At 31.7% G+C, this 26,125-nt stretch overlaps 2 protein-coding genes across 2 annotated transcripts; one reads left to right on the forward strand and one right to left on the reverse strand.

The window, feature by feature from the left end:
• Positions 1 to 7,929: 7,929 nt before the first annotated feature.
• LOC107893393 (aminopeptidase M1) lies at positions 7,930 to 12,589 on the reverse strand. Its single transcript, XM_016818367.2, has 18 exons — positions 12,064 to 12,589; positions 11,818 to 11,963; positions 11,637 to 11,739; positions 11,277 to 11,560; positions 11,040 to 11,201; positions 10,860 to 10,956; positions 10,661 to 10,780; positions 10,465 to 10,578; positions 10,191 to 10,376; positions 9,832 to 10,114; positions 9,600 to 9,721; positions 9,265 to 9,362; positions 9,017 to 9,194; positions 8,816 to 8,930; positions 8,680 to 8,747; positions 8,527 to 8,601; positions 8,347 to 8,424; positions 7,930 to 8,254 (listed from the first exon to the last, which is right to left on the reverse strand). The coding sequence occupies exons 1-18, from the start codon at positions 12,355 to 12,357 to the stop codon at positions 8,078 to 8,080; spliced, it is 2,700 nt and encodes an 899-aa protein (XP_016673856.2). The 5' UTR covers positions 12,358 to 12,589; the 3' UTR covers positions 7,930 to 8,077.
• Positions 12,590 to 15,110: 2,521 nt separating this feature from the next.
• LOC107893391 (solute carrier family 25 member 44) lies at positions 15,111 to 16,622 on the forward strand. Its single transcript, XM_016818366.2, has one exon. The coding sequence runs from the start codon at positions 15,462 to 15,464 to the stop codon at positions 16,455 to 16,457; it is 996 nt and encodes a 331-aa protein (XP_016673855.2). The 5' UTR covers positions 15,111 to 15,461; the 3' UTR covers positions 16,458 to 16,622.
• Positions 16,623 to 26,125: the final 9,503 nt, after the last annotated feature.

Consider the following 26,125-nt stretch of genomic DNA (forward strand, 5'->3'; position numbering starts at 1 on the left):
AAAAGGATAAATAAAATAAATAGATGAATCGAAAAAAAAGAAGAAGAAAACGACAACCTTTTGTTTTTTAATTTTTATTTCTCTGATATGCGTTTTTACAAAGAAAATCCCCGACGAAAAACGGTGATAAGCTTTGGCCTTTATAGCCGGATTACAACTTTTTTTTATATTTTTTATTGTTTTTTTTATTTGGATCGTTCGTCTGTTGTTTTCTGCTTTGTTGGTTGCATGTGGCTCTCTGTTTGCAGGTGTCAGAAGCATGGGTGGCCGGTGATAGGCGAGCAGTGGCGGTAGTGGGCATTCGTGGAGGCTGGCGCGGAGCAGAGGCGTGCGAGGGGTTGGGCAGAGGCTGGAGCGGCGCGCCCTAGGCATGCTGCGCCTAGGGTTTTCTGCTGCAAACATTTTGTTTTTTTATTTGGGCTAGGGTTTCTGTTATTGGGCCTGGGTATTTTATTTTCTGATTTAGGCCATATTGGCCTGCTTTAATGGACTGTGGCATTTTATTTATTTTGTTTTATTTTTGACACTAGGCCCGGCAAATTTGGGCTTCTACACTAGACATGGAAAAATATTCAATATAGCTTTATGCCACGCATGTTGAATCACATGACAATGCACATTTTGGTTTTTGAAGATTTTTGCGTTTCAGGCAAGCCGAATTTGCCAAAAGACAAATGGGAGAGCTTTCCAAGGAATCTTCTGAAGCTAGTGCCAAACCTTTGACTTCAGATTAATCCATTCTTTAAACTCTAGCTGATCATGATGGCTAGCATGGTTTGAAATGCTAGATCACCACAACTAGGTGGTTGAACAGTCCCTAAGAATATGAGCAGTTGATTCTTGTTGTTGGTTATAGAAAGGGCATGAGACATCAACTTGGATTCCTCTTTTAAGGAGAAACACTCTAGTTTAAACCACATTATGAAGACATTCCCTGTAACAGTCTAATTTTCAGTGGTGTCGGAATAGTGATTCGAGATCACTAAATCCGACAAATGAGTAGGAAATATTATTAATTTAGTGAGTATAAGTTAAATGTGAAGTTAGGAAAAATTTTGAAGTAGTGAATAGTGTACTAAAAATAAATATTAAAATAATTAGAATCGAAAACGAGGTATCGAGACCTCGGGAATTTTAAATTGAGCCATAAATATTTTTATAAATATTTATGGAGTGTAAATAAGTCAGTATTAAAGTTTTGTCAAGAAATTTTAAAGTTCTGATAGTTAATTGAACAAAAAGGACTAAATTGTATTAAATGTAAAATTTTAGGAAATGATTAAATAGCTTAAATGATAAAAGAAAGAGGGTTTAAAAGGAAAATAGACCTAAGGTCTCTTTGGGCTGGACGGCAATGGCATGAAATCAGCAAGAAAATAAGGAGAATTAAGGGAAAAATTGGAAAATTGCAAAATTTACTTAATAAAGCTAGGACTAAAGTGGAATTATCTAGATTTCTCTTTATTTTTCTGCATTCTCATCAAAAAAAACACCATGGAAAAGTTATCTTAAGCTGATTTTTCATATTTTTACTTCAAGTAAGTTCAATTCTTGATTATTTCTTGAATTTTTTTGTGTTTTTGTGACTTTTACAACTAGGTCCACTTGTTAAATTCATTAGTTTTTGATTCTATGAAAGAAATTGAAAGTTTCTATGAATATGTCTTGAAGTATATGATGATTTGGTATGGAATTAGAGCTTTAAATTTTTTATATGCTGATTTTATTCAAAGAATTGAATAGAAAGTGAATGTTTGGGACCTAATCATAAAAGAGTTTGAAGTTAGAGTTTTATGTAGAAATTCTGAATTTCAATAGTTATGAAATAACTTATAATATCTAGGAAAAGTATTAATTGAGAAAATTATCTTAATTGAGGGGTTAATTGAGCAAGGACTGAATTGTATAAATTGTGAAATTTGGGGCAAAATAGAAATCAACATTTTGCACTAAAACTGTTTTGGACAGTAGCAGTAGTCTAAATTTGAAAAAGCACAAAAAATTGTAAAAATGGAGTTATAGGATGAATAAAATATAAAATTAAAGCTTATTGAGTCTAGTTTCTTATAGAAGAAACGATGTAAGCAATGAAATTGTAAATCATGAGATATGATAAATTTTGTGAGACAAGGTCAGAATGATTTCGAGTTCCCCTGTTCTGACTTTGTAAAATCATCAAAAATTGGATAAAAATAATCAGGGGCTTAAATTTATATGTTTAGAATCCTGAATGAGTATATTTTCAATAGAAACAAACGGGAACATCATTCGAATCTTGTACGAGGAGATAATTAATTTTTAGTGAAAAAGGGTTAGAACTGTCAGACAGCAGAATAGGGGAGATTTCAATGAATAAACTGTATTAATTGGCCTAGCCAAAAATTATAAATTTTTTATGGTAAGAAGATATGTGAGTCTAGTTTCAGGAAAAATTAGCGGATCTTAATTTTGAGTTCCGTAGCTCCAGATATAAATAATTTAGTGACTACGACACTGGTGGATAGTCTGAATATTCACATAAGTAATTAGTGAAAATTATGGATAAGGTTACTTACAAGTGTGTTATTTATACCAAGGATGTGGATGGAGAGGAGGAGGAGGAAAAATATATGAATGACTCGTGTATAAATTAAACACATGCCCGATTATAATCGATAAGTGTTGGATTAGAAATGATATAATGTTTTATTTGGAATATTTATTATGAAATTATGATTATCGTTATAATACAAAATTTGAACTTGTGAGTTTATATGGCTAAATTTTAGTGATTATTTGTTAATTTTATGAATTTTATTATGTGTTATTTCATATGTATTGATGATAAAATCGTGAAAAATGTAAAAGCATGAAAATTGAATAAATGACCAAATTGAGCATTTCAGTTCAGTGACAAGATGAATTGAAGAAAAAGACCATGGTTGGACCATGGCAACAAGTGATAAGTGATAGCTTCGGCTACACTTATCTGATCAAGGACAAATGACAAGTGAAAAGTGGTAGGTTCTGCTACCTGATCAGTGAAAAATGGTAGCTCCGACTACCTGATCAGTGAAAAATGGTAGCTCCGGCTACCTGATCAGTGAATAGTGGTAGTTTCGGCTACAAGTGACAAGTGATTTCTGTATAAGACAATATCTGGGATATGGCATCGGTGTGATATATGCTACTGTATAAGACCATATCTGGGATATGGCATCAGTGAGATATGTGATTCATGTAAGACCATAGCTGAGCTATGGCATCGATATGTGATATATGATTACGTGTAAGACCATAGTTGGACTATGACATTGATATATGAAGATGTGTAAGACCATAGTTGAACTATGGCATCAAGTAAACGAAGTACTCAATTCCGTAAGACGTTCACTAATTTGACAAAGTTTGGTAAGTGTTACATGGAATTATGTGATACAGGAAGTACGAATTGATAAGATATGAGTATAGAACTTGGTTGATAAATGAATTCATTTGTGATTATATAATTGTTCATCTTGAATATACTGTCCATATGTATTGATAATTCAAATGTATTAATGAATAAAGTTCCGACATGGAATAAATTGAACACGAGACAAATAATTATGAAATTGAACTCGGAATTCATGAAAATGATGGTTATTGATATATGGAGACATGAGACATTGGTATATGAATATGGAAAATATTTGATAAATGTGTTTATTCATAATTATGGAATTATATACCTCATCTGTACTATTTGCATAAAGATGATATTTCAAATACTTTGGTTATTTAAGCTTAAATATGAAACAGTATGAAATCAAGATAAGTTGTTATAAAAATATATTTAGATTACAGAGATATGGCTGATATATGTTGTATGATTACATAACGTGAAATTGTGTATATATATGAGAAATTTAATGAGAAATGAGCCCATACACGTTTCTTGTTATTTATATGAAGTGTACAACTAACAATTTATAAACAGAGAGTTACACGGGTTGAAAACACGGGCGTGTGACTCTCCAAAGTGTGAAAATTTTCTGAGTGTTGCAAAAGTTTCATATGTTTACGATTTGGTCCTGAACCACCCCGAATGTATGTTTTGGGCCTCATAGGCCCATATAAGGGACATTAAACATATGTATGAAAGTTTTTAATTTAAAAGAAATTTTATGGTTGATTTTTCAATAATTGATCATATTGAGTTCGGTAATGCCTCGTACCCTATTCTAGGCTCGGAATACGGGTAGGGGGTGTTACATTCCCATAGAAAGAATTTGATTTTGGGGGAATTTTTAACTTCCAAACAACATTCCATAACTCGTTCGCACCATCTATCTAATTGGCATCGTCTATCATCCTTCCCTCAACAATCTCATAGGTTGTTGACATTGAAAAGATGCCCTTAGCATCAAGGTTCCAATAGAAAGTATCATGTTTAGGAAGGGCCAAAGGGCTCGCCGTTGTAGCTTGAGACCTTAGATAGTTTTGTTTGGACATTTTTCTTATTGAGCAATCTTTTTTTAAATGTTATTTGGAACCACATTTAAAACAAGCTCCACTTTTAAACCTACACCAACCTATGTGATTTCTCCCACAATGTTTGCAAATCGTTCTATCCATAATGCGAACATTTCCCGTTTTAATCACAAAACCTCTCGACTTTTTAAGTGAAGGTATCATAAATGACCTAGTTATACTGCGTTTTCTAGAATTTCAGATATTGGATCCATCTTGCTTTTTCTCTTACGTATGTCTTTCTTTTTGCCTTTAAATTTGTCCATACTACATTCACTGAGTTTATTAACTAGTGGACGACTTTTAGATACCAGATTAGGACCTTGAGAACGAAGGAGTACCACAGAAGACACAATCAGGAGAAGAGGGTGCATTTGCAGCTACGAAGTTGAAGGAGTAGCTCCCAAGTATTGGGGTAGCCCATTAATTAATCAATTGGAAAAAGACATCTCTTGCCTCATTCCCTAGCCCTTATAGAATAGGCAAACTAACAGCAGCTCCCTGCTCGAAAACAAGAATACTACTTTCAACTTTATCAGAAACGACTCGATTTGTTTTAGCTGACATGGTTTATCTATAAGAAAAATAGATCTATAAGAAAAATAGAGTCAATTTGGATTAGAAGGCATCGCACTATCACTTGTTATTGTGGTGTGTATTTCTACACTCAACATACGGTAATGCTATGTTTTAGTCTGAGAATCGACTAAACCATAGTTATGATACCATTAAATGTAACATTTCTTACCTACTCGATCGCCGAGTCCAAGCTACGGGATGCTACAATCATTATCGGAGCAACTACGGACGATTAACATTCACATTAAAACATAAATCATGCAAGCATAACCATTTCAATTCGCAATCATCAAATACAACCTTTCTCGGGTCTTATATGAGCTTACATGTGTTCTAAAATTAATTTGGAATCAAATAAGAATCAAATTGCAACATTTTCAAAATTTTAAAACGACGTCGTGACATGAGTGGGTTCCTTGTTACGACATGACATACTGACTCGCTTCGTTGTGACGAAGGAGTTCTTGTCACGTCAGGGCTAAAATCAAGGTCTCGTCACGACGACCATTGCTTGACATTGCGATGTAAATTCTGTTTTTGGCACAACTTAAGCCATTTAATACCTATTTCATGTTAAACTTTCAACCCAGAAAAATAAGTGCATTTTGCACAACATTTACATGTACAAAATCACTCTAAAATCAAACCAAAACATCACATTTTAGCCAATTCAATCAATCAATCCAATATGCCACAATTTGGCACCAAAACATACTGATTCCACCTATTTAAACTTATCTTATACTATATTTCCTTTAAACCATTAAATATCATCCATTTCCATATTATATCATGCCCGATCATACAATTATAAATATCATTCACAGGGCACAACACATTACCAACTCACATATTCAAATGGACATTAACTTCACAAGATTAGACAATATGCAAAGTTCAAAACAGCTCATCATTTTAGGTTAACAAAACAACACCTATGTACATGCCACATAACCGAGCCCATAAATGATCAAAAGACTATCGAATCAATCATGGGATAGTGTGAGTTTTATAATGACTCGCATTGCATGTTCCGCAAGTTAACAATCTATAGGAAAAAAGGAAAACAAATTAGGTAAGCATTTCGTATGCTTAATAAATTCATTGGTATTTAGACAAAAACTTACCTCATTTTACAATTAAATATAACTATTATTTAGCTTTACAAAGTTTGCCTAACATATCAAATAAAAAAATTATCAACAAAATTTAATTAGATAAATTGTGATAAAAACTTCGACATTAGATAAGAGAGAGACAATCACTTCAATTGAAGTATTTATATAATCTATAGTCTCTACCCCATCTATAAATAGGAGGATAATACGTTTTAGTGCACTCGAACCCACATCCTCCTGCATTGACAATAATGCTCATACCAATCGAGTTAAGACTCAATCGGCATTTGATTCATTGTTAATATATAATTTTATGCATTATTAATAAATAATAATATTACATTTCATGAATAAATGAAAAAGAAGAAGGAATAATTTATAAATAAATACTCGCATTTATTTTTAAATTTAAAAATAGAAAACTTAACAGATCCAAAACCTACGAAGGAGCCATATCATAGACGTGCAACTCACACTGTCCCTGCTCAGCAAGCTTAGCCATCTTATCAGCAATCTGGTTTGCTACCTGAGGGATGTGGCTAAATTCACCTGCATATTCCTGGAACAAAACTGCTTAATATCTCTGACTAGGGAAAATGGCGAGTCATGATCTTGGTGAATCTGCAACATTCCAATTGCAGCCTGACTATCACAAGCTTAGAACACCCTTTTGCCCATGTCACCTGCACCCCAACCCGGATAGCTAGTTTTATTAGGGTGTAGTGCCCTCTCTTTGATTCCAAAAGAAAAGGAAACTCCATGTGATAGTTTTTTTTTTTTTTAAATAAAATCCTATGTATTGTTAATCACAAATAATTATCTCTTTTATATAATTCTAACTTTTTTCTAGTTCCAATCTAAAAGCTGATTTGGAAGGTTTGTTGCTTTTGCGGCTGATGGTGCATCGGCTGTTGGCGATGGATGAGAAGGTTTGCTGAGTTGGAACTGGGAAAGGAGCTTTATTCACCTTTGTTAGGAATGTTTGGGTCAAAAACATGAAGGGTAAATAGACTCGATTTCTTATCATCATTATCACCATCATCACCACAATCACAACCATCACCATCGTCATTTGGCTTGATTAATTCGTACTTAATCATAAAAAAATGTGATGTCATAAATATATGTATTTAATCAATATATTTAGAATGAATAAATTTAGAAAATTTAGATGCATTAATATACTTACCTAACTATATCAATATCAATAATTAGAGTTGCTAATGGCCGGGCTGGGCCCAAAAAATGGGTAAAAATTTTTGTCCAACTTTGACCTAGATAAAAATGTTAAAATTCAAGTTTAGCTCGGTTCACTCGTATTAATTTTTTATATAATTTTTAAATATATATAATATATCAAAAATACTAAAAACATTAAAACAAATATTTATCAACAAATTGAAAATAAATTTTAAAAAAGATGTATACGTAAATAACACTAGCATAAATGTAATTTAACAAATTAACAATAAAATAAGTGTTATACAATATACAAATAATAATAATAATAAAATAGTTGTAATATAATAGTAAAATGGTAGCAAAATAGGGAGAAAACAACAAGAAAATAACATTAAAACAACAAAAAATAACATTTTTTTTGTCCATTTGTGAATTTGGGTCAGACTTAGTGTTAAATATACCTTACTTGAAGCTAAATCCCTTTTTTAAACGGGTTTTATTTTTTTACCCAAATCATTTTTCGGGTCTATATTTTTGTCTAAACCCTCCCACAATTAGATTAAAGAAATGCAAATCTCAAATATATATTTCATTATTCATTTACATGATAACTTAGTAGACAAATCAACACTAAAATACACTCCAAACAAGTTTGGGAGAAGGAAAGAAAAGAAAAGAGTATATATATATAAAGTCATGCATTGGGCTTATTTGTTTGCCAACTTCTTGACAGCCTCGGCAAGATCTTTATCATCTCGAATGGTTTGAACCCACTTGGAATTGATATAGATCTGTTCCATGCTTTGTTTCAAGGTTCTAACCTTTGAAGCCTCTGTCCTACCAAGGAACGTCCCTATTTCCTTCATTTTCTCAGATGAAGCAAACTGTCAAAGCATTAAAAGACGTAACAAAGTTAAAAACGCAACGAGCCTCAGAGAAATCTAAAGATTGTAATAGATACGACAGGGACACAAACCGACGACACGATTGGACCGACAAATCGAGTTAATAGTATCCCAGATCCATAGGTTGTCCAGATTTTATCCCAGTTATTCTGTTTTTGGTAATTAAAAAGGAAATTAACATCAGCTAAACAAGAAGAACAAGATCAAGATCAAGAGTGTTATGGAGTGGCGTTGGTTTTATTAGTTATTACCTTGAGCCATTTCCAAGCAACTTCACGTCCTTCTTTACTAACAGCAAGTCCAAATATAGCATCTTGTTTGCGAACCTAAACAACACTGAAGATTAGATATTTGATTTTTTATAAAAGATAAATTGCTAAGTTTTGAACTACGAATTCTAATACCTCGGAGGACAATGCAAAGTTTAAAGCTTCATAAACTACACTCTCGTCAGGACAAGATGCCAATGATCCTACAAAGAGAGGGGGAAAAATATTATAGATTTGAATAGTCTGAAAGTGTACTAAAGGATTTTTTTACCTAAAATCCGGATTTTTTCTTGGCTTATATCAGTTTCTCTATAAACTTTCAAAAGAGATTCAAGGCCTGCTTTGTTTGATGAGGTGACTTTCTGCATTACAGCTACATATGCAGCCTGGAACCAAGCATAAATGGTGGATTAAAATCACTTTTTTGCTGCGATGAAATTCTTTATTTTTTTTAAACTTGAGATCAAGTAACCTTTCTTATGTCAGGATGGAGGAGAGGTGTGTTTCGGTCGTTCAAGAAGGCATTAAATCGCGAGTTCGCTTCGTTTATCGTCTCCTCGTGACCGAGCACGGCGAGTGCAGTGAAAATATCTCCTCTCGACATCGCATCCAGATGACTCTCGCCTTGTTTTGGGTCCCAACCGAAGTTCCTGTAAGAAAATTACAACGAAAACAGGTTTGGTTTTGGTCATTACAAACTTCAATATCTGAATAACTTACGCAGCAGCATGTAGGAGAAGGCCAATGAAAAATTGTTTGATGTAATTCATTAGTTTGGGTCTTGCATCTGCAACAATCCTTTCAATTTTATCAATTATCTGTGAAACACAGGATCCAAAATCAGGGCTAGCTAGAAGCATAATTGAAGTAAGATTAAGAAAGATAAGAGGTAACTCGTAGCGTTCGGGTTTTAAGACGCCTCCCCTCATAGCCATACACACCGGGATTTAGCCATCACCCTTCATTCAAGGCCCCTTGAGCACAAGTACCTCCCTTGTTTGCGTACGGTAACACGAGAGAGGTGTCATAAAACCTGCATCGTTACTTCATATTACCTTAATCAAGTTAGATAGCACAGTATGCTCAAGTTCCTCCCTGTAGGCAGCCATGAAGGTAAGCAAGGAAGTCAAGGACATTTCACGTGCCATACAAAGCGCAAACGAATCATCCAGAATGCCTGTTGAACATAATACATAACATTACGACAGTATTCGTTACATCCACAATGTGGCACTATAAAAATGATGTATGCAACTGCAATTTACGTCTATGTGTTCAAACAAGTACCAAGTCTGTCTGTTACTGATAAGCATTTCTGTTCTATTGCATATCGAAGTTTAGCCGCCAGGCCATCATCATATTTCACCCTGAAGAATCCAATCTGTTCAACATTGAGCTTTATCCAAGAACGTGCTGGATCAGTAATGTTGGAAAGCAAATCCTTAATCTCATAAGTTTCGGATTTTTTCTCCATCAACAAGCTTATCAAGCTATCATAGTCTCCGCAACAGTAAGTGATTGGGATAATCCACTGACAACGATCACGAGAACCGGCATATAAGAATCGTGACTGCCAAAATCAAATCATCAATACAATGAAACAGTTCAAAGTGAAGTTCAGGAAAATAGACAAAACATGATTAAACCTGTTTAATTTCCAATGTCTGGTTTTTCATTTTCACAGACAAAACTGGATACCCTTCTTGTTTTGTCCATGAATTCATTATCTTGTCCATTGTTGGCTCGTTACATTCCTCCTTAAGAACAGCCCACAGATCATTTGTCCTTGCATTTGACCATGCATGTCTCTTTATATATGTAGCAAGTGAGTTCTGATATCAAGAGATTAAATGAATCAACTCTTGAGTCTGAGATAAAACTTATAAATAATATCAGAATTAGGTTCCAGTATTTAGCAACCTGAAAATGTGGACCTCCAACATAGCCTTTAAGCATCTGGATAATTGATGCACCTTTTTTGTAGCTTATTGTATCGAATATTTCATCAATTTCAGAGGCATGGTTTACCTCCACCTTCAAAGTAAAACAACATATATGCTTAAGATCAAATATATATTGTTAATTGCACGTAAAAAGATTATATATATATATTCACCTCGATAGGATGGGATTCTGCAAGTCCATCCAACCTAAGACCTTCACTAGACTCATGATCAAAGAATTGTGTCCATATTTTCCATTCTGGGAACAACTTATCTTTTGCCATGTAACTCATCTGAAAATACACAATCCTTAGCAATACAAGAACACTAGTGCTAAGTGGCAATAACAAAGGTGAGACCTAGAACCCATACCCAAGTTGCAAAGCCCTCTTTCAGCCACAGGTCCGTCCACCATTCCATTGTTACAAGATTTCCAAACCACTGGTGTGCCAATTCATGGGCCACCACTGTTGTTACCTTAACAGCAACCAAGTACACTAGTCAAACATTTTCTGCACCTATACATACATATAGAGAGGTGGAACAGCATATGTACTAATCCGCTGCTTGTTGGCAGCAGCCGAATGGTGATCATCGAAGAGCAAATCGTTTTCACGATATGTAACTAAGCCATAGTTCTCCATTGCCCCAGCAGCAAAATCAGGGATTGCAACCATATCCAGTTTGGGAAGAGAGTATGGCATTTGAAAATAACTGTAAAAAAACTCATTACTACAATGTCAAACAGATTGTAAGCAAAATCTCCCACTTTATAGAATATTTACATACTCTTTATAAAAACCAAGTGTCTGCAAAGCTACATGGAGAGCAAATTTCCCTTGATTTGCCTTCCCAACTTGAGAGTACACTCGAACTTTGATCCCATCTGGTGTATGATCCTCAATGTAATCAAACAAACCAATAACAACAGCAACCAAATATGTAGACATCACCGGTGATTCTTGATAATAAACTGTTTTCAGGTTCCCATTCAGTTCCTCCTCATCCACTGGCATGTTTGAAAGGGTTACTAGTTCAGATGGAACATCCAATAATGTGATATTGAACTTTGCCTGTTAAAAAAACATGAAACAAATTAATCAACAATGTCAACATGAAACTTTGAAAGGAAAGTTAAAAGAAGAAGACCTTGAAAGATGGTTCATCCCAACAGGGAAAGCATTGCCTTGCATAAGCTGGCTCGAATTGTGTCACTTCCATATTCTTCTTCTCACCATTGTGATCATAAGTACTGTATTTCAAATTATGAAAATTTCGTTCATATAGATTCTAAAAACATTAATGTGAAATGATGAATATATATATATACCTTATATAGAATCCCTTCATTTTTTCATTTAAGACACCCTCAAAGCCAATAGTTAAAACTCCCATACCCTTGGGAAGTGTCTCAGAAAATTCCAACACCAAAATCTCATCTGCTTGGACCTGCCCTACTTTTGGCTTCTCAAATACCTGTTTAACATGTAATCAGCCAAAGACAATTATAGTTTCTTTATGACTAAAATATCCTATTAAGTTGACTAAAGTTTTACTTGCATGTAGAGAGCTTGACCTTATTAGAGTTAGGATCGGAGAAGTAGACTGAATCAGAGTTAATGTGGAGTTGAGCAGCAGCATTGAGGACAATGAAACGAGTGTCGGCAACGATGTCGACAACGATGGAGACAATGCCTTCGAACTTGCAGGCCGCGAGGTCGGGTTTCAGTTGAATATCGTAGCGTTTGGGGACAGCGAATGTGGGGAGACGAGGTTGGCCTTTGAAGTCAGTTGTTGGATCCGAAGTTGAGGTTGGGGCACCTTCAGTTTTTTTCCTGAAACAGGAACAGCACTTCTTCAACAGGTTCATCGTGTAAATTAATCTGTCTGAGAAAAAAGAAGCAAAACTTTGAGAGAGATATGGAAAAGTATAAGGAGTAAGGATGATAAATAGGGGTTGCCATAGATATCTATATATTAGTAGTTTTTACATGCAATGGGAAACATATAGATATTTAATTATACATCCTTAAATGGATTATTCTTCAAAAATCAAAATATTGTATGAATAAAAAATTCTTTGATATTAGTATGATTATTCTTTTTAAATTTATATATATATATTGCTTAATGCCACTAGATTCATAATTTAATATAAAAAAATATTGCCTAAGAATGGGTTTTAGAATAAGAATATTATCAACAAATTTTAATTAGATAAATAATGATAAGAACTTTGGTATAGATTGCTTGCTTAGGGAGAAAGGCAGTCTTCACACTTTATTTTATTTTTAGAAAGAGATGTATCCATCTTTATTAATATATTATATTAATATTTACAATATTTGGAATCAAAACATAAAAACTGTTGCTTAATTGGTTCTTGAAAAGGAAAAAGAATATTTAGAAAAGAAAAACATTATTAATATATTTGGATAATGTCATGTATTAATGACGTCTTATTTATGATGTATTTATTTAGGTTTTTAAGTATTAAATATATATATATTTTTTATAAAAAAAACCCGTTTAAGGAAGGTATTTTCATTATTATATTCTTCTTTAGAAATCCAACGTACAAGAATTAGATTACAATAAGATAATGTAAAATTTTCTTGTAAGTAAGAGAAATGTTATGCATATTCTAATTTCGAGTTATTTTTAAATATGTGTTGGATATATTTAAATATATGTTAAACTCGAACATTTAAAAACATAAAAGAGAGATAACTTTTTTTTAAATAAAATTATATTTTTGTAACATATTATTATTATTTATATATTTCATGTCCATGGATTTATTTTTCATATTTTTTTTCTTTATATCTCAATTTTGTTTGGGGTCTTGAGATGCCTACTGTTATGTCTACATTATCAAAGGTTAAGGCCCAACATCAAAGTAAGCCCAAATATCTTAATGGGATCACTCTCTGCTACTTTATATAAATGAAATCTACACCCACCCAATTGGTGTCAATTTAGTAGGGATTAAGTCTGAAATTTTGTGTTTGATGGACACAAAAATATAAATATTCTAAGGGACTAAAGTCAGAAATTTTGTATGAAAAACTGGGAAAATATCAAAATTATATTTGATAGATGAATTTTGATTTGAGGAAATTATATACATGAAACATTGATTGTAATTAAATGTATACATGAAATTTTGACTTTTATTCAATCGTACACATTTAAATAAATAAAGACATCAATTTATTTTTATATTGGGTAAGTATAATTATTTGGGCATGCAATATATAGATGTAAAATGATAATATATCAATAATGATGTTAGTTGTTTGTGAAAATATGATACAATCAATATTTCATATATAAAATTGTAAAAAAAAATTAAATTCATATATAATATTACATGAAGACGAATTAAGAGTGATAAAAGTTCTATTGAATCGATGTGACGCAACTAAAAGATGAATTTCTCTGTTATTATCTTTGCAAAGCTCTATCTCTTTTTTTTAAAAATAATTTTATTATAAGTTTTTATCATATTTACTTTTGTTGACATAATATTTAAAACTATTCATAACCCCTCCTTAACTTCTAAATAAGAAAATAATGTATCTCATCTCAACCGCACTCGAATCAACATCTCTCAACTATTCTTGGACTGAACTAATCATCACAAAAAACCATCAAACATTTATTTTATTATTACTTAAAATCCTTAAACTGGAGGCTGATTGAGATGTTTGAGCAATATTCATTTAATCAAAGCAGTACATCAATTGAATTTGAAAATGACTGGACTTGAAAATGGAGCTAACATATATATAGAAATAACTTGAAAAGATAATCCAAATGTATATTGGTAACTTTCAGCAACTTGTATCCCTTACAACTAAAACAATAAAAAAAAGTGTAAATTAAGTCTTAATTCGATTAATATAAATATTATTTTTAATACGAAAAATTTTAAATTCAGATGTTTTGAAGTAAATTATTATATTATGAGTATTTCTAAAAATCATATAAAAAAAATATATAGGAAAGATTGTATTTTATGAAATTATAGGCACCGACAAGTGACAACTCAACTAACAATGGTAGCCTGACGAAGCAGCTCACTCAGCCTATGGGCGCTGAGTGTTGCTTTCGCATCCATGAAGACACCCATAGTTAAAGCTCCAAAACAAGAGGGTAGCACACAAACAAAATGGTTAAATTTTGTTATTAGTCCTTGTATTGTATGTATGTTGTGCTTTATTTTCTTTATTTCTAGTCTTTGTAATTTTCAAGCTTTTAATATTTCAATTTTGACCAAATGGAAGCTATTAAACTCATTAGGTTAAGTTATGTTATTTCTGAAATCTAATGTGCCGAACATATTATTATATATGTAATACCATGTCAATTTACATTATGATTGAAATTTTGAAATTAGAAAAAAGTGTAGAACTAAGAATGATTTAATTAAAGAACATAGATGAATACAACTTTATGCATAATATATGATTAATAGTATAATTTAACAAAATGGATTTAACTGTTATCGTTTGGGTCATGGCTAAAACTTCAAAATTCGAAAAGGTATAGATTCAAAAAGTATAAGACTAAAATTGTTGAAATTAAAGTATAAAGACTAAATCCATAACTTACACAGAATATAAGGACTGATAGCAGAATTTGACCCCAAAACTAAAAAAGTCTGTGATATTATCTCCATCCTCGAAACCGTTTGCTGAAACCTATGATCTTGTCCCCTTTCCTCTCTGCTACTGTTAAAGCTCTGTCTTTCCCATTTTCTTGACTTTTTTTTTGGGTAAGAATCAAATATAAAATCAGGGATTTTTGGATTAAGTTTGCTCTCAAATTTAGTTGTTTCAAAAGCTTAAAAGAAACCAACAAAAAAACCTTCCAATTTTCCTCTTCACCCATCTCAAATCTTCAATTTTTCTTTGCCTTTTGGTGATCATCTTCTCCACTCACACAAATTGGTAGCTTTAATTGTATAGAATGAAATTAAGTGCAAGTGAGGATGATTTAGGGTCAGACATTCATGTTCCAGCAGATATAGATTGGCATATGCTTGATAAATCCAAGTTCTTCTTCCTCGGTGCAGCTTTTTTTTCAGGTGCATCAGCTGGTCTTTACCCTGCAATGGTGTTAAAAACCCGACAACAAGTTTCATCCACTCAAATCTCTTGCTTCAAAATGTCTTTCTCTATTATGAGATGTGAAGGATTAAGAGGATTCTATAGAGGTTTTGGTACAACTTTAATGGGAACAATCCCAGCTCGAGCACTTTACATGGGAGCCCTTGAGGTAACCAAGACCAGTGTTGGCAGTAGCACTGTTAGGTTAGGATTTTCAGACACAACAGCCACTGCTATAGCTAGTGCTGCTGCTGGTTTAAGTTCAGCCATGGCTGCACAACTTGTTTGGACCCCAATCGATGTTGTGAGCCAAAGGCTCATGGTTCAAGCCCCAAATGCTAGTCCTTGTAGATATAAAAATGGCCTTGATGCCTTTAGGAAGATCCTATTTGCAGATGGTCTTAAAGGGTTGTATAGGGGATTTGGGATCTCAATGTTGACATATGCACCATCTAATGCTGTTTGGTGGGCATCTTACTCTGTTGCAAACAGGCTCATTTATGGTGGTCTTGGTTGGTCTGATAATATTAGGCGGTCTGAGTCAAAGGCCACGGCGGTTGCTGTTCAAGGGCTAAGTGCAGCCATGGCTAGTGGTGTTTCAGCTTTGATCACCACCCCACTTGACACCATTAAAACAAGGTTACAGGTCCTGGATAAAGAAGAGAATGGGGTAAGGAAACCTTTGACCATGTTACAGACAGTGAGGAATTTGGTCAAGGAAAGTGGTTTGGCGGCTTGTTACAGGGGATTAGGACCAAGGTGGGCTTCAATGTCATTGTCTGCAACAACCATGATTACTACTTATGAGCTTTTGAAACGGTTATCAGCTAAGAACCAAGAAAGCTTGACATCATGAACATGGCAGCTGATGAGAATTAGTAAAACAGATAGGACACTAACTGTGAATTTTTGTTGTTTTGGCATTTTTTTTATTGTGGAACATGAATCTAAGATCTAGCAGTTTTGCTTTCTTTTTCAATCTGACACTCTAATAAAATGCATCTTTCATGTTACAGATTCACCCAACACATCCAATGACTGGTTCAATGCATTGTGTAAGAAATGAATATGTGCTGATGACAGCCATATGTCTGCAAAAAAAGAAGAAGAAACTGAATTCTATGGGCAAAAAACAACCATTAAAGCTACACATCCACACATTCAATGGCTGTTATTCACCAATCAAACTAGGGACTTACTTTTTTTCTTTTTTTTTTTTTGGTAAACTAAAATAGCATAAGCGAGACAAAAGATCACTCTAGTTCAATGAATATAGACTAGAATCAGCTATAAGCAACTCACTAACCGAAGGTGAAGGTTTTTCCAATAGATGAAATCGCAATGACTCTGGATATTTAATTTTGGCCAAAAGATCTGAAACCGTATTCTGCGCCTAAGGAATATGTCTGACACGAACCTCTCAGGTTTGAATAAGCATGTGATGTATTAGTTGGAGTTCCGTCAGCTTGCTATCTGCAGCAACACCTACAAGAATAATTTTAACCAACAAAGCGTTATCACACTTCAATTCCTACTTTCGAAATCCTTTTATTCCATGCTAAGTGAAACCCTTCAAAGATAGCCCTTTCTTCTTCACCTAAGATATTATACCTTCTCCAATCAACATTGAAAAACCACATATTAAGTACTTACTTTTTATTTTACATATTAAAGACATACTTTAAGCAAATATTGTGCCACTAACTCCCTAATAGTAAAAAGACAAATGATTTATGTTGTTTAAATCTTTGTTAATATCAAATTTTATGTTCGGACAACTCCCTTCTATTGCCACAAGAGATAAGGACTTTAACTCCAAAAAATATTAAAATTTTATTTTAGTTTTTTTTTAAAAATTAAAAATATAAATTAATATAATGATAAAATTGTATTTTAATAAGATAATAAATTTTTAATTAATTTTTTTAAAATTTTTTGAAATAATAAATTAATAAAATAATAAAATTATACTTTAACCATCTTAAAATTTTATAATCCAATGTTGGTGGTTTTAAAAAATAAATTTTTGATTCTCCTTATTCAAGATAGGAAAATGAAAAGTAAAAGTATCGTAAAGGTCTCTATATTAAGAGTCAGATTATATTTTGGTTCCTCTACTCAGAAAATAGATAAATTTAATCTTTATTCGTTACACCAAAGAGCAAGTTGATCATTTTATTAAAATTTTTATTCATTTTTATTATTAAAAACTAATCTTTACACGTTAAGATAAGATAAATGTAAAATTTCACGTGTTACTGTTTGCTTTAATTTGCATTATTTTACCATTTACTAGACATCTGTGATGCAGGGGAGTATTAAATTATGCTAAAAAAAAGTGAGGAACATAATCAATGATTAGGCTATAGATTTTCTTCATAGTGGGAAGAAATATTGCATGAATTATGATGCCTTGGGCCTCGTAATGGCGTAATCCTTGTCTTTAGAATAACTTTTGCTTAAAACAGGCCAGGATAGGTGGCCGAGCCCATGTCCCTTCCTACTTTTTTCTTGCTACAATATATTTATCAGTATGTTATTCGTATCTGGGTGTGAATATGGGATATATATTTGATTTGGGGATTGTTAAATATTTAATTTATTTTATATATTTAGAGGTTATATTAGAGTTAATTATAGGTTGAATCGAGTCTAAAAAAAATTGTTAAACTCGTTATCTAAGTTTAGGTTTGGTCTGTTCGTATTAAATTTTTTTATATAAAAATTTAAAATATAAAAAATATTAAAATAAATGTTTCCTAATAAATTGAAAATAAATTAAAAAAATATTTATACTCAAACAACACTAAGATAGGTACAACTTAGCAAGTAAATGCTTCTAAAATAGTAGCAGAATTAACAATAAAATAAAAATTATATAATATCCAAATAATAACAATAAAATAGTAGCAATATAATAGTAAAATGATAACAAAACATTGGTAAAATAGTAACATTTTTTTTTGTAAATTTAAGTTGGGCCAAACCGGGTCAAAAAAAACTTACCCGAGGCTTTACTCGTGTTTTAAACGAACCTTATTTTTTTGTCCAAACCTAATTTTCAAACTTTTATTTTTACCCAAATCATCCCATTTAATATATATATTCATGTTATATACATATATGACATCCGAATTGAGCAAACATAAGTGCAAGGCAACAATAAGCAAAGATTTCGCATCACCTCATACTTTGTCTTTGATGAAACAAACAATATTGTCCTTACAACTACTTGATGACTTCAATGGAAGGTTTTCTAAATTAAATCATTGATTTATTAGTTTAATCGATTTAATTAAAAAATATTGAAAATTTAAAATATAATATTAAAAAATTAAAAATTTGATTCTATCGGTTTTTTATCTTATTTAAACTATCTATATTAATTTTCAATTAAACCGATTCAAAATTTCTTTCCTCTAACCAACTCAATCAACTAACTCAATCCGATTTAATCATCATTGCAAAATCCCCCTTTCAATGTTATCTATGAGTTGAATATCATCATCTACCTTGTACAAGCACATCATTATTGTTATTATTATTTATGAATGCTAGGGTTCATAGGCCGTTCATTCATATGTATATGTTGCCAGTAAGTGAATTCATTTCACATCAACACTGTCCACTGACCAAAAGAGTGGAAATTTTGGTCAGTTACCACCACCTTTTGTCTCCAATTTATCACAATCCCTAATGTAAAAAAAAACAAAATGGTATATCACAGTAAATTCTAAAGGACCACAGATATCAAATCGGACGGTTCTGATTCATCCAAGATATGCTTGAGTTTTGATATGATGTTGAAACATGTAATGGTGGAAAGTGCATGAATAATTAGAAGAAGGTAGGAGAAGATAGGTGGGTTTGTACATCAGTTCAAAAATCTAAATGAAATGAAACTAAAGAAGATAAGCCACCATAAAAAGAAAAACATGAATAATGACAGTGGAATGTTGAATGTTCAAACCCTAAATCATTGTAATGAAATATTATTCTTGTCAGTATTGGCAGATAGTGGATTTTTACTATCCATTACTTGTTTGATAAATATTATAATTGTATATAAATTTTGATTTATATCTCGTACATAAAATTTGATTTTAATGTTATTTTATATATAAAATTTACATAATTATTACAAGAAAATACTTTTGTTTAGGTACACAAATTATGTCGTTGCCTTTGTGACTTTTTGTATTCGTTTGTTCACATCAAATAAAAACAAGAAAATTGATGTCACAAACATCCATAGCTCCAATATTTTCCACCTTAATTGTAATATGTCTATTATCTGACTACCAAAAGATGATATCTTAATAAACAACCTTTCGAAATCTATAATGAAATATGGTAAAAAAATCAACAGATTTTGCTTCACACAATCTCATATATATTGATGGATACAACAAAACCCTAATTTATTATACAAATAATATAGAACATGTCATGTAAATTTTAATCGCCTGATATTTCTATGCTCGTCATTCAATTAATCAAGGTCTCCTGATTGCTCGACACATGTCTTTGCCACTCATCCAGCAAAGTAGCCAGTGTTTTGCTCACTACCAACTTAGCTAGTTGACCAATAGCTCGCTTAGTACGTGTGCTCGCCACTTGCATGGTATTTCCCTGTTTGCTCATATCCTTTAAAGGGTATCTGGGACATGTGTAACCCTCAGGGGAATAACATGTTGCCACACATGGCACCTGATTACCCCTAGCACGTCACATCAATGGGTAGTGCCTTATATATATAGATGAGCCACTCTAAATGGGCTATAGAAAAACAAACACTCGACATAATAAATCCAAAATAGTTTCTTGTTATAGTTTGATGACATGATCCGAAAAGCTGCTAAGAGGATAGGTGAGGGCTCTAGCCCCTTCAAGAAATGGTAAATTATTTTAATCTCTTGAAGTTTTTAAAATTATAAGTTAATTTAATGGTAAAAATGCACTTCGACATCCAAAAATAAAATCTTTTCAATTTAATCCATTTAAAATTCTAAAATAAAAGCATATATAAAAATAAAACTATACTTTTAACCCTTTTAAAATTCTATAATTTAATTAATTAACCCAAAAGTAAACCTCTAACATCGTTGCTTAATCTTGTAATTTACATCGAAAACAACGAATTTTGGTCCTAGACATAGCAAGATGTAAGCAAATAAAAGGTTAAGAAAAATGGCCTTAAAACACGTCTCAATCAGAAAGGTATACGTAAAACCCGATCAAATGACTTGTTTTGTTTATATATTTATCAAATAAAGAACTTCTTGTAAGGTGATTTCGATGGAATTAAAGCAAGATTGGTGCGATGTGAAAGCAAATCAAGAGCTAAAGATTACATTACAATTTAATAATACATGGGGTTCTTTTCATTATCTGTTTACCTGTGTAAGGATGTAGATACATGATGGTCTTACTAAGTAAAAATAAAGTGCAAAAGTGGTAAAGCTAGGGTTTGCTTTTTCCTAGAATAAACGCAAAGAGAGTTTTTGAAAAGGCTACCATGAGCTTAGTAGTGCACATTGTTGGACTTATGGTGTACAAAAAAAGCATGTTTAATCACCACAAATCCCTCATTAAAAACTTTGGGAATTTTCTAATTTCATCTAACTTTTGTTGCCCACTTTAATTAAGTCCCACAACAATAGACTCCTATACGATTTCTCACTTAGAGTTAAAAACATACTTGGTTAACAATCATGCATACAAGTTTACTCCAACCTGCTTCTTTCACAAATTCTTAATTTCATTTGAATCAGTACTTAATCAGAAAATTTTAGCTCTAATAAAATTTTGGTATTTCTTTCGTTTGATTTATTATAATTTTTTAAATTTTATAAATATTAAAATTTTTTCTGATTCCGTCACTGAATATAGTTAGAGTGAATGAAAATGAATTTGAAAAAAATTAAATGATGCTTATGTGGTCCAAACCTTTGCCACTCAATTAAAAATTGATTTAATTAATTTAGGTATGCCAAAATGACAGCATGGTCCTTGTCATTTTGACCATTATGCCCCCTTCCTTTATAAATGAAAAGGATATCGGGAAAACAAAATTAGTAAAAGCCATTAAAGACAAACAAAAGCGGTGGTGAATTTGTCAACATTCAATTCTTCCTAATTGCCAAAGACATAAATACAAAATTATTTTATTTTTGGGCCGAAATTAAATTTTATATTTTTATAATAATAAAAATATAATTTCACTGTTTTAATAGTCTACATCTTTATAATTTTTTAAAAGATTAAATTAATTTCTTATCATTTTGAGGGTCAAAGTATAATTTTACCATTATTAATTTAAAATTTTGTAAATTATAAAGAGTTTAAATAAAAAATTTTCATTTTAAGAGAGGTCGGGGCCCCTGCTAGCCCCTGGATCCGCACTTGACGAAGTTTTAACTATGGACATACAAAAATTTACAAAAACTAAAAAATATTTAATCAATTCCTTTCCTATCCTCTATATAATAACTAATTAAATCATATCATGAATGAACCTATTCCTAGCACCAAAACAACAATCTTGAATGGTGTGAACTACGATATTTGTTTGGGTGATGACAAGGGAATGTAAAGTATAGAAAAAAATTAAAAAAAATAAATGATACACGTAACGATTTTTTAACTCTACTTACGAAATTAGAAAAATATATCAACCCTAAATTTTAATAATTTTGTTATTATTAGATAATCAAATTAATAAATTTACATTTGATCATGTTTTGTTTTTTTGTTACAAAAGAGGAAGTTGAGTTACCATCATGTAACGCCGATTTTGTAACAAAATATCTTACACCATTGGAAACGATTGTGTGGAGACATGCAACTCTATTACGTAATCTCTAGCCCATTTAAACATCGCATTTGTCACCATATTCATCGTCCTTATCACGTGCCTAATTTCAACCTGCCAATCAACTAATAAACTTACATTTGATCATTTTTAATCAATGCTTACTTATATGAATATATGATTAGGTAGCTACAACTTTATCCTAAAAGAATAAAAGTAAACTTATTTCACTAAATGAATTAAAAAGGTAAAGGTTTAAGCTTTAAACAACCATTAATTCTCTTTATCCTACTTAATTAATTAGATGGGTTGTTGTTGCAAAAAGCTATTCCACATATTTGATTTGTGCTTTTAAGGAGTTATGATGCTATACCTCGGATTCTCATGTCTCTTTGTTTAATTTATTTATTATTTTATTTATCATTTTTATTTATTTAATATTTTAATTCTTTACATGTTGTGGCTTATATAACTTCTTTTCACAGTGCAAATTTTAATAGTATAATTCTTGTATCTATATTGATATTTTTTGTATTATAGTTTAATTACTTTTTCATATAATATTTACCCGTCTAAATATGAAGGTCCGCCCAAAATTGAGAGGATTTAGATAAAAATATTAGGTCCATTTAAAATATGCCTCGAGCCTGGTCCAGCCCACCCCAGCCCGTTTTTAAGTTTATAATAATTTATATTATGTAATTTAGAACACATTAAAAAAAAACTTATACTAAATATATAATACTACTTTAATGTAAAGATTAAAATAATGTTAAGATGATTATATAAAAAATTCAATAAATAAAAAATATATGAAATTATTAAATATTAAAATAATATAATATAGATATTTTAAAAAATTAAAAAAATAATGTGTACGTGCCTAAAATGAGATTGGGTTAATCTTTTACAAATATGGACGGATTTAGGCAAAATTTTGAACTCACGTTTTGGGTCGGGCCAGACTTTTTGACAAGTATGAAGTATGTTAATAACATGCTTAAATTCGACCCAAACTCAACCCATGATCACCTCTAATTTATATTGTATAAAAAAATATTAGATTTACAATTAAGATTTTACTAGTAGAAAATCCTAACATGTTTTTCACTCTTACACATACTTAATATTAATATTAAAGCTATAATTGCGAGGGAAAATATTAAAAAGATCGAAAGCTTATTATTTTATTATATCTAAAAGTTTATTATTTTATCATTAGATTTAATGTACATTATATGTATTAGATTAAAAAAAGTTATTTTCTTATATAAGATTAATATTAACAACATTTTCCTTAATTAATTAACAAATAATATAAAACATACATATAACTAATGGATTATAAAATGAATAAAAGATTTACCGGTCAGTAGTCGAATTTTTAATACTCGGTAAAAATATTATAGAGGCACTGTATTAGGAGTTAGATTGTATTTTGCCCTATTTACTAAAAAAATGAACAAATTGATCGCTATACATTAGATTAAAGAGCAAAATAACTTTTTTTTTTGTTAAAATTTTCTTTCATTTTCACAGTTAAAAGCTAGTATGCCTGATGGAATAATCAAACAACTGCATTCTAACATATATGATCAGTTTTTAACAGTAAAAATTGATGAACTTTAAAAAAAAAAATTTACTCTTTGATATAATGTACTGTACTAAGATCAATTTACCTATTTTTTTAAGTAAGAAAATAAAATACAAATTAACCAAAAATTAACCTAAAATTCTTGTATGGGTTTATGAGTTTTCTTTCCTTCCCATTATCCATTCAGCCTAAATGTACTGTTTAGTAGTTCGAAGGTTTCATTCATGTTAATTAAATATTTATTTTGAAATTCTTTTTGTCACAATCATATAAAATTCATTGACTTATAACTATAAACTATATTTCCGTTGAGTGTTGACTTATTAAATCTTCAAATATAAATCATTAATAAAAAACAGTGTATTCATTAGCAAAAATCTAAACGAAAATTTTGAAATAATCTTTGTTTTTTTTATATATAATTTAAATAAATATATTTAACATGCTCCAAGATCTCTATTTTTATATTTTAGTCCGGTTTAACACACCCTCAAGGTCATGCAGGGTCCACCTGAGCATAACAATCTCATATTTATTGAAGGAATGACAGAATGAGTCACGTTCCTCACGCATTGGATGAGGATAACTTTCCCTTAGCAATCTTCCACGTCATACTAATAGAAAAAGGTATCTCTCCTATAAATACCATGATCAACGATGAAGAATGGATCAATTTCCAGCACCCTAAAGTTGCTCTAAACAATTGCCATCTCATTTAGCCTACCCTCTTGTCCTTGTTCCAGCTCTCAGTCTGCTTAGGTAAACTAGCCTCCATAGCTCCACCCCACTCTTCCCATTGTTCCTCCTTATCTTCCTTCATTGTTGTACATTATATCAACAATTGGTGTAATAAGCGTTGACAAAAAATGTCTCAAATTCAGAATGATGCTACCCACAATCTTCTTAATGAAAACAACAATATTAAACTTGCCAACTCCTCCACTCCAGCAAATGACGACGATGCCACCAACACTGAACTCCCTTCAACCTAAACCAAGAACCTTGGCACTCAAACAACACCTCGACCAGTTGTTACCCCTATTGAGGATTTATCCCGGTTCATGTTTGCGCTTAAAATCTCTCTTTCCACTCCCTTTACCAACCTTGCTATTATTACCCCACCAATGGTCTTAGGCACTCCACATCCTCCTATTATTGCACATGATCTCAAAAACGATCTTTTGAGGCAGATGTTCTCTTGTCTAATTTCTCAACCTCAGCCAATTGTCATTATTACCCCCACCAAATCAAGAATCTCAACAGCAGCAAATTTTTGGCCCCTAACGCCACGACACTAAGATATGTGTTAGCATCAAAAGTAGCGTTGACCTCCTTATTGACCCCATTTGAATTTATGTCTTAATGAACTAGCTGTTTGGATTAAGGGAGCACCAACATCCCACACCCTTGAGCAACCCTTCTCAGCAACCTTGGGAAAGGCCATTCGCTCATCTCGGAAAGAGTTAGCCACCCATTTTTTAGGTGTGAATACTCCTTAAGTGTAAACATACCTTCAAGGTCATATAGGGCCCACCCGAACATAACAACCTCATGCTAATTAAAGGAATAATAGAATAGGCCCCATGGTACATGTCCTTCACGTATTGGATGAGGATAACTTTCCCTTATAGCAATCTACTATGTCATACCAATGGGCAAGAGGAACTCTCCTATAAATATATTGATTAGGGATGAAGAAAGGATCAATTTCCAACACCCTGAAATTACTCTAAGCAATTGTCATCTCATTCAGCCTGTCTTCTTGTCCTTGTTTCGACTCTCAACCTCTTTAGATGAGCCAACCTCCTAGCTTCACCCCCACTCTCCTCGTTGTTCCTCCTTAGTTCTACCTTCTTCAACCATTTTCAAAATTAAGTAAGCAATCAACTATTACTTGGAAAATTCTACTTGGAGTAATAAAGATCTGTGCTCAAAATTTTTTTTAATAAGAATTAAAAATATATTGATATTCGAACAACTCTTATTCTTTATTTATTGTAAAAATATTAATTTAAAAATATATTTAAAACTAATTACACTATATACAGCATTATAGTTTACAACATCCCAATTTAGTACCAAACCATGGTATAATAGAATGCATATCATGACCAAA

This window comes from Gossypium hirsutum, chromosome A13 (genome assembly GCF_007990345.1).
Source record: "Gossypium hirsutum isolate 1008001.06 chromosome A13, Gossypium_hirsutum_v2.1, whole genome shotgun sequence".
Taxonomy (NCBI): Eukaryota; Viridiplantae; Streptophyta; class Magnoliopsida; order Malvales; family Malvaceae; genus Gossypium; species Gossypium hirsutum.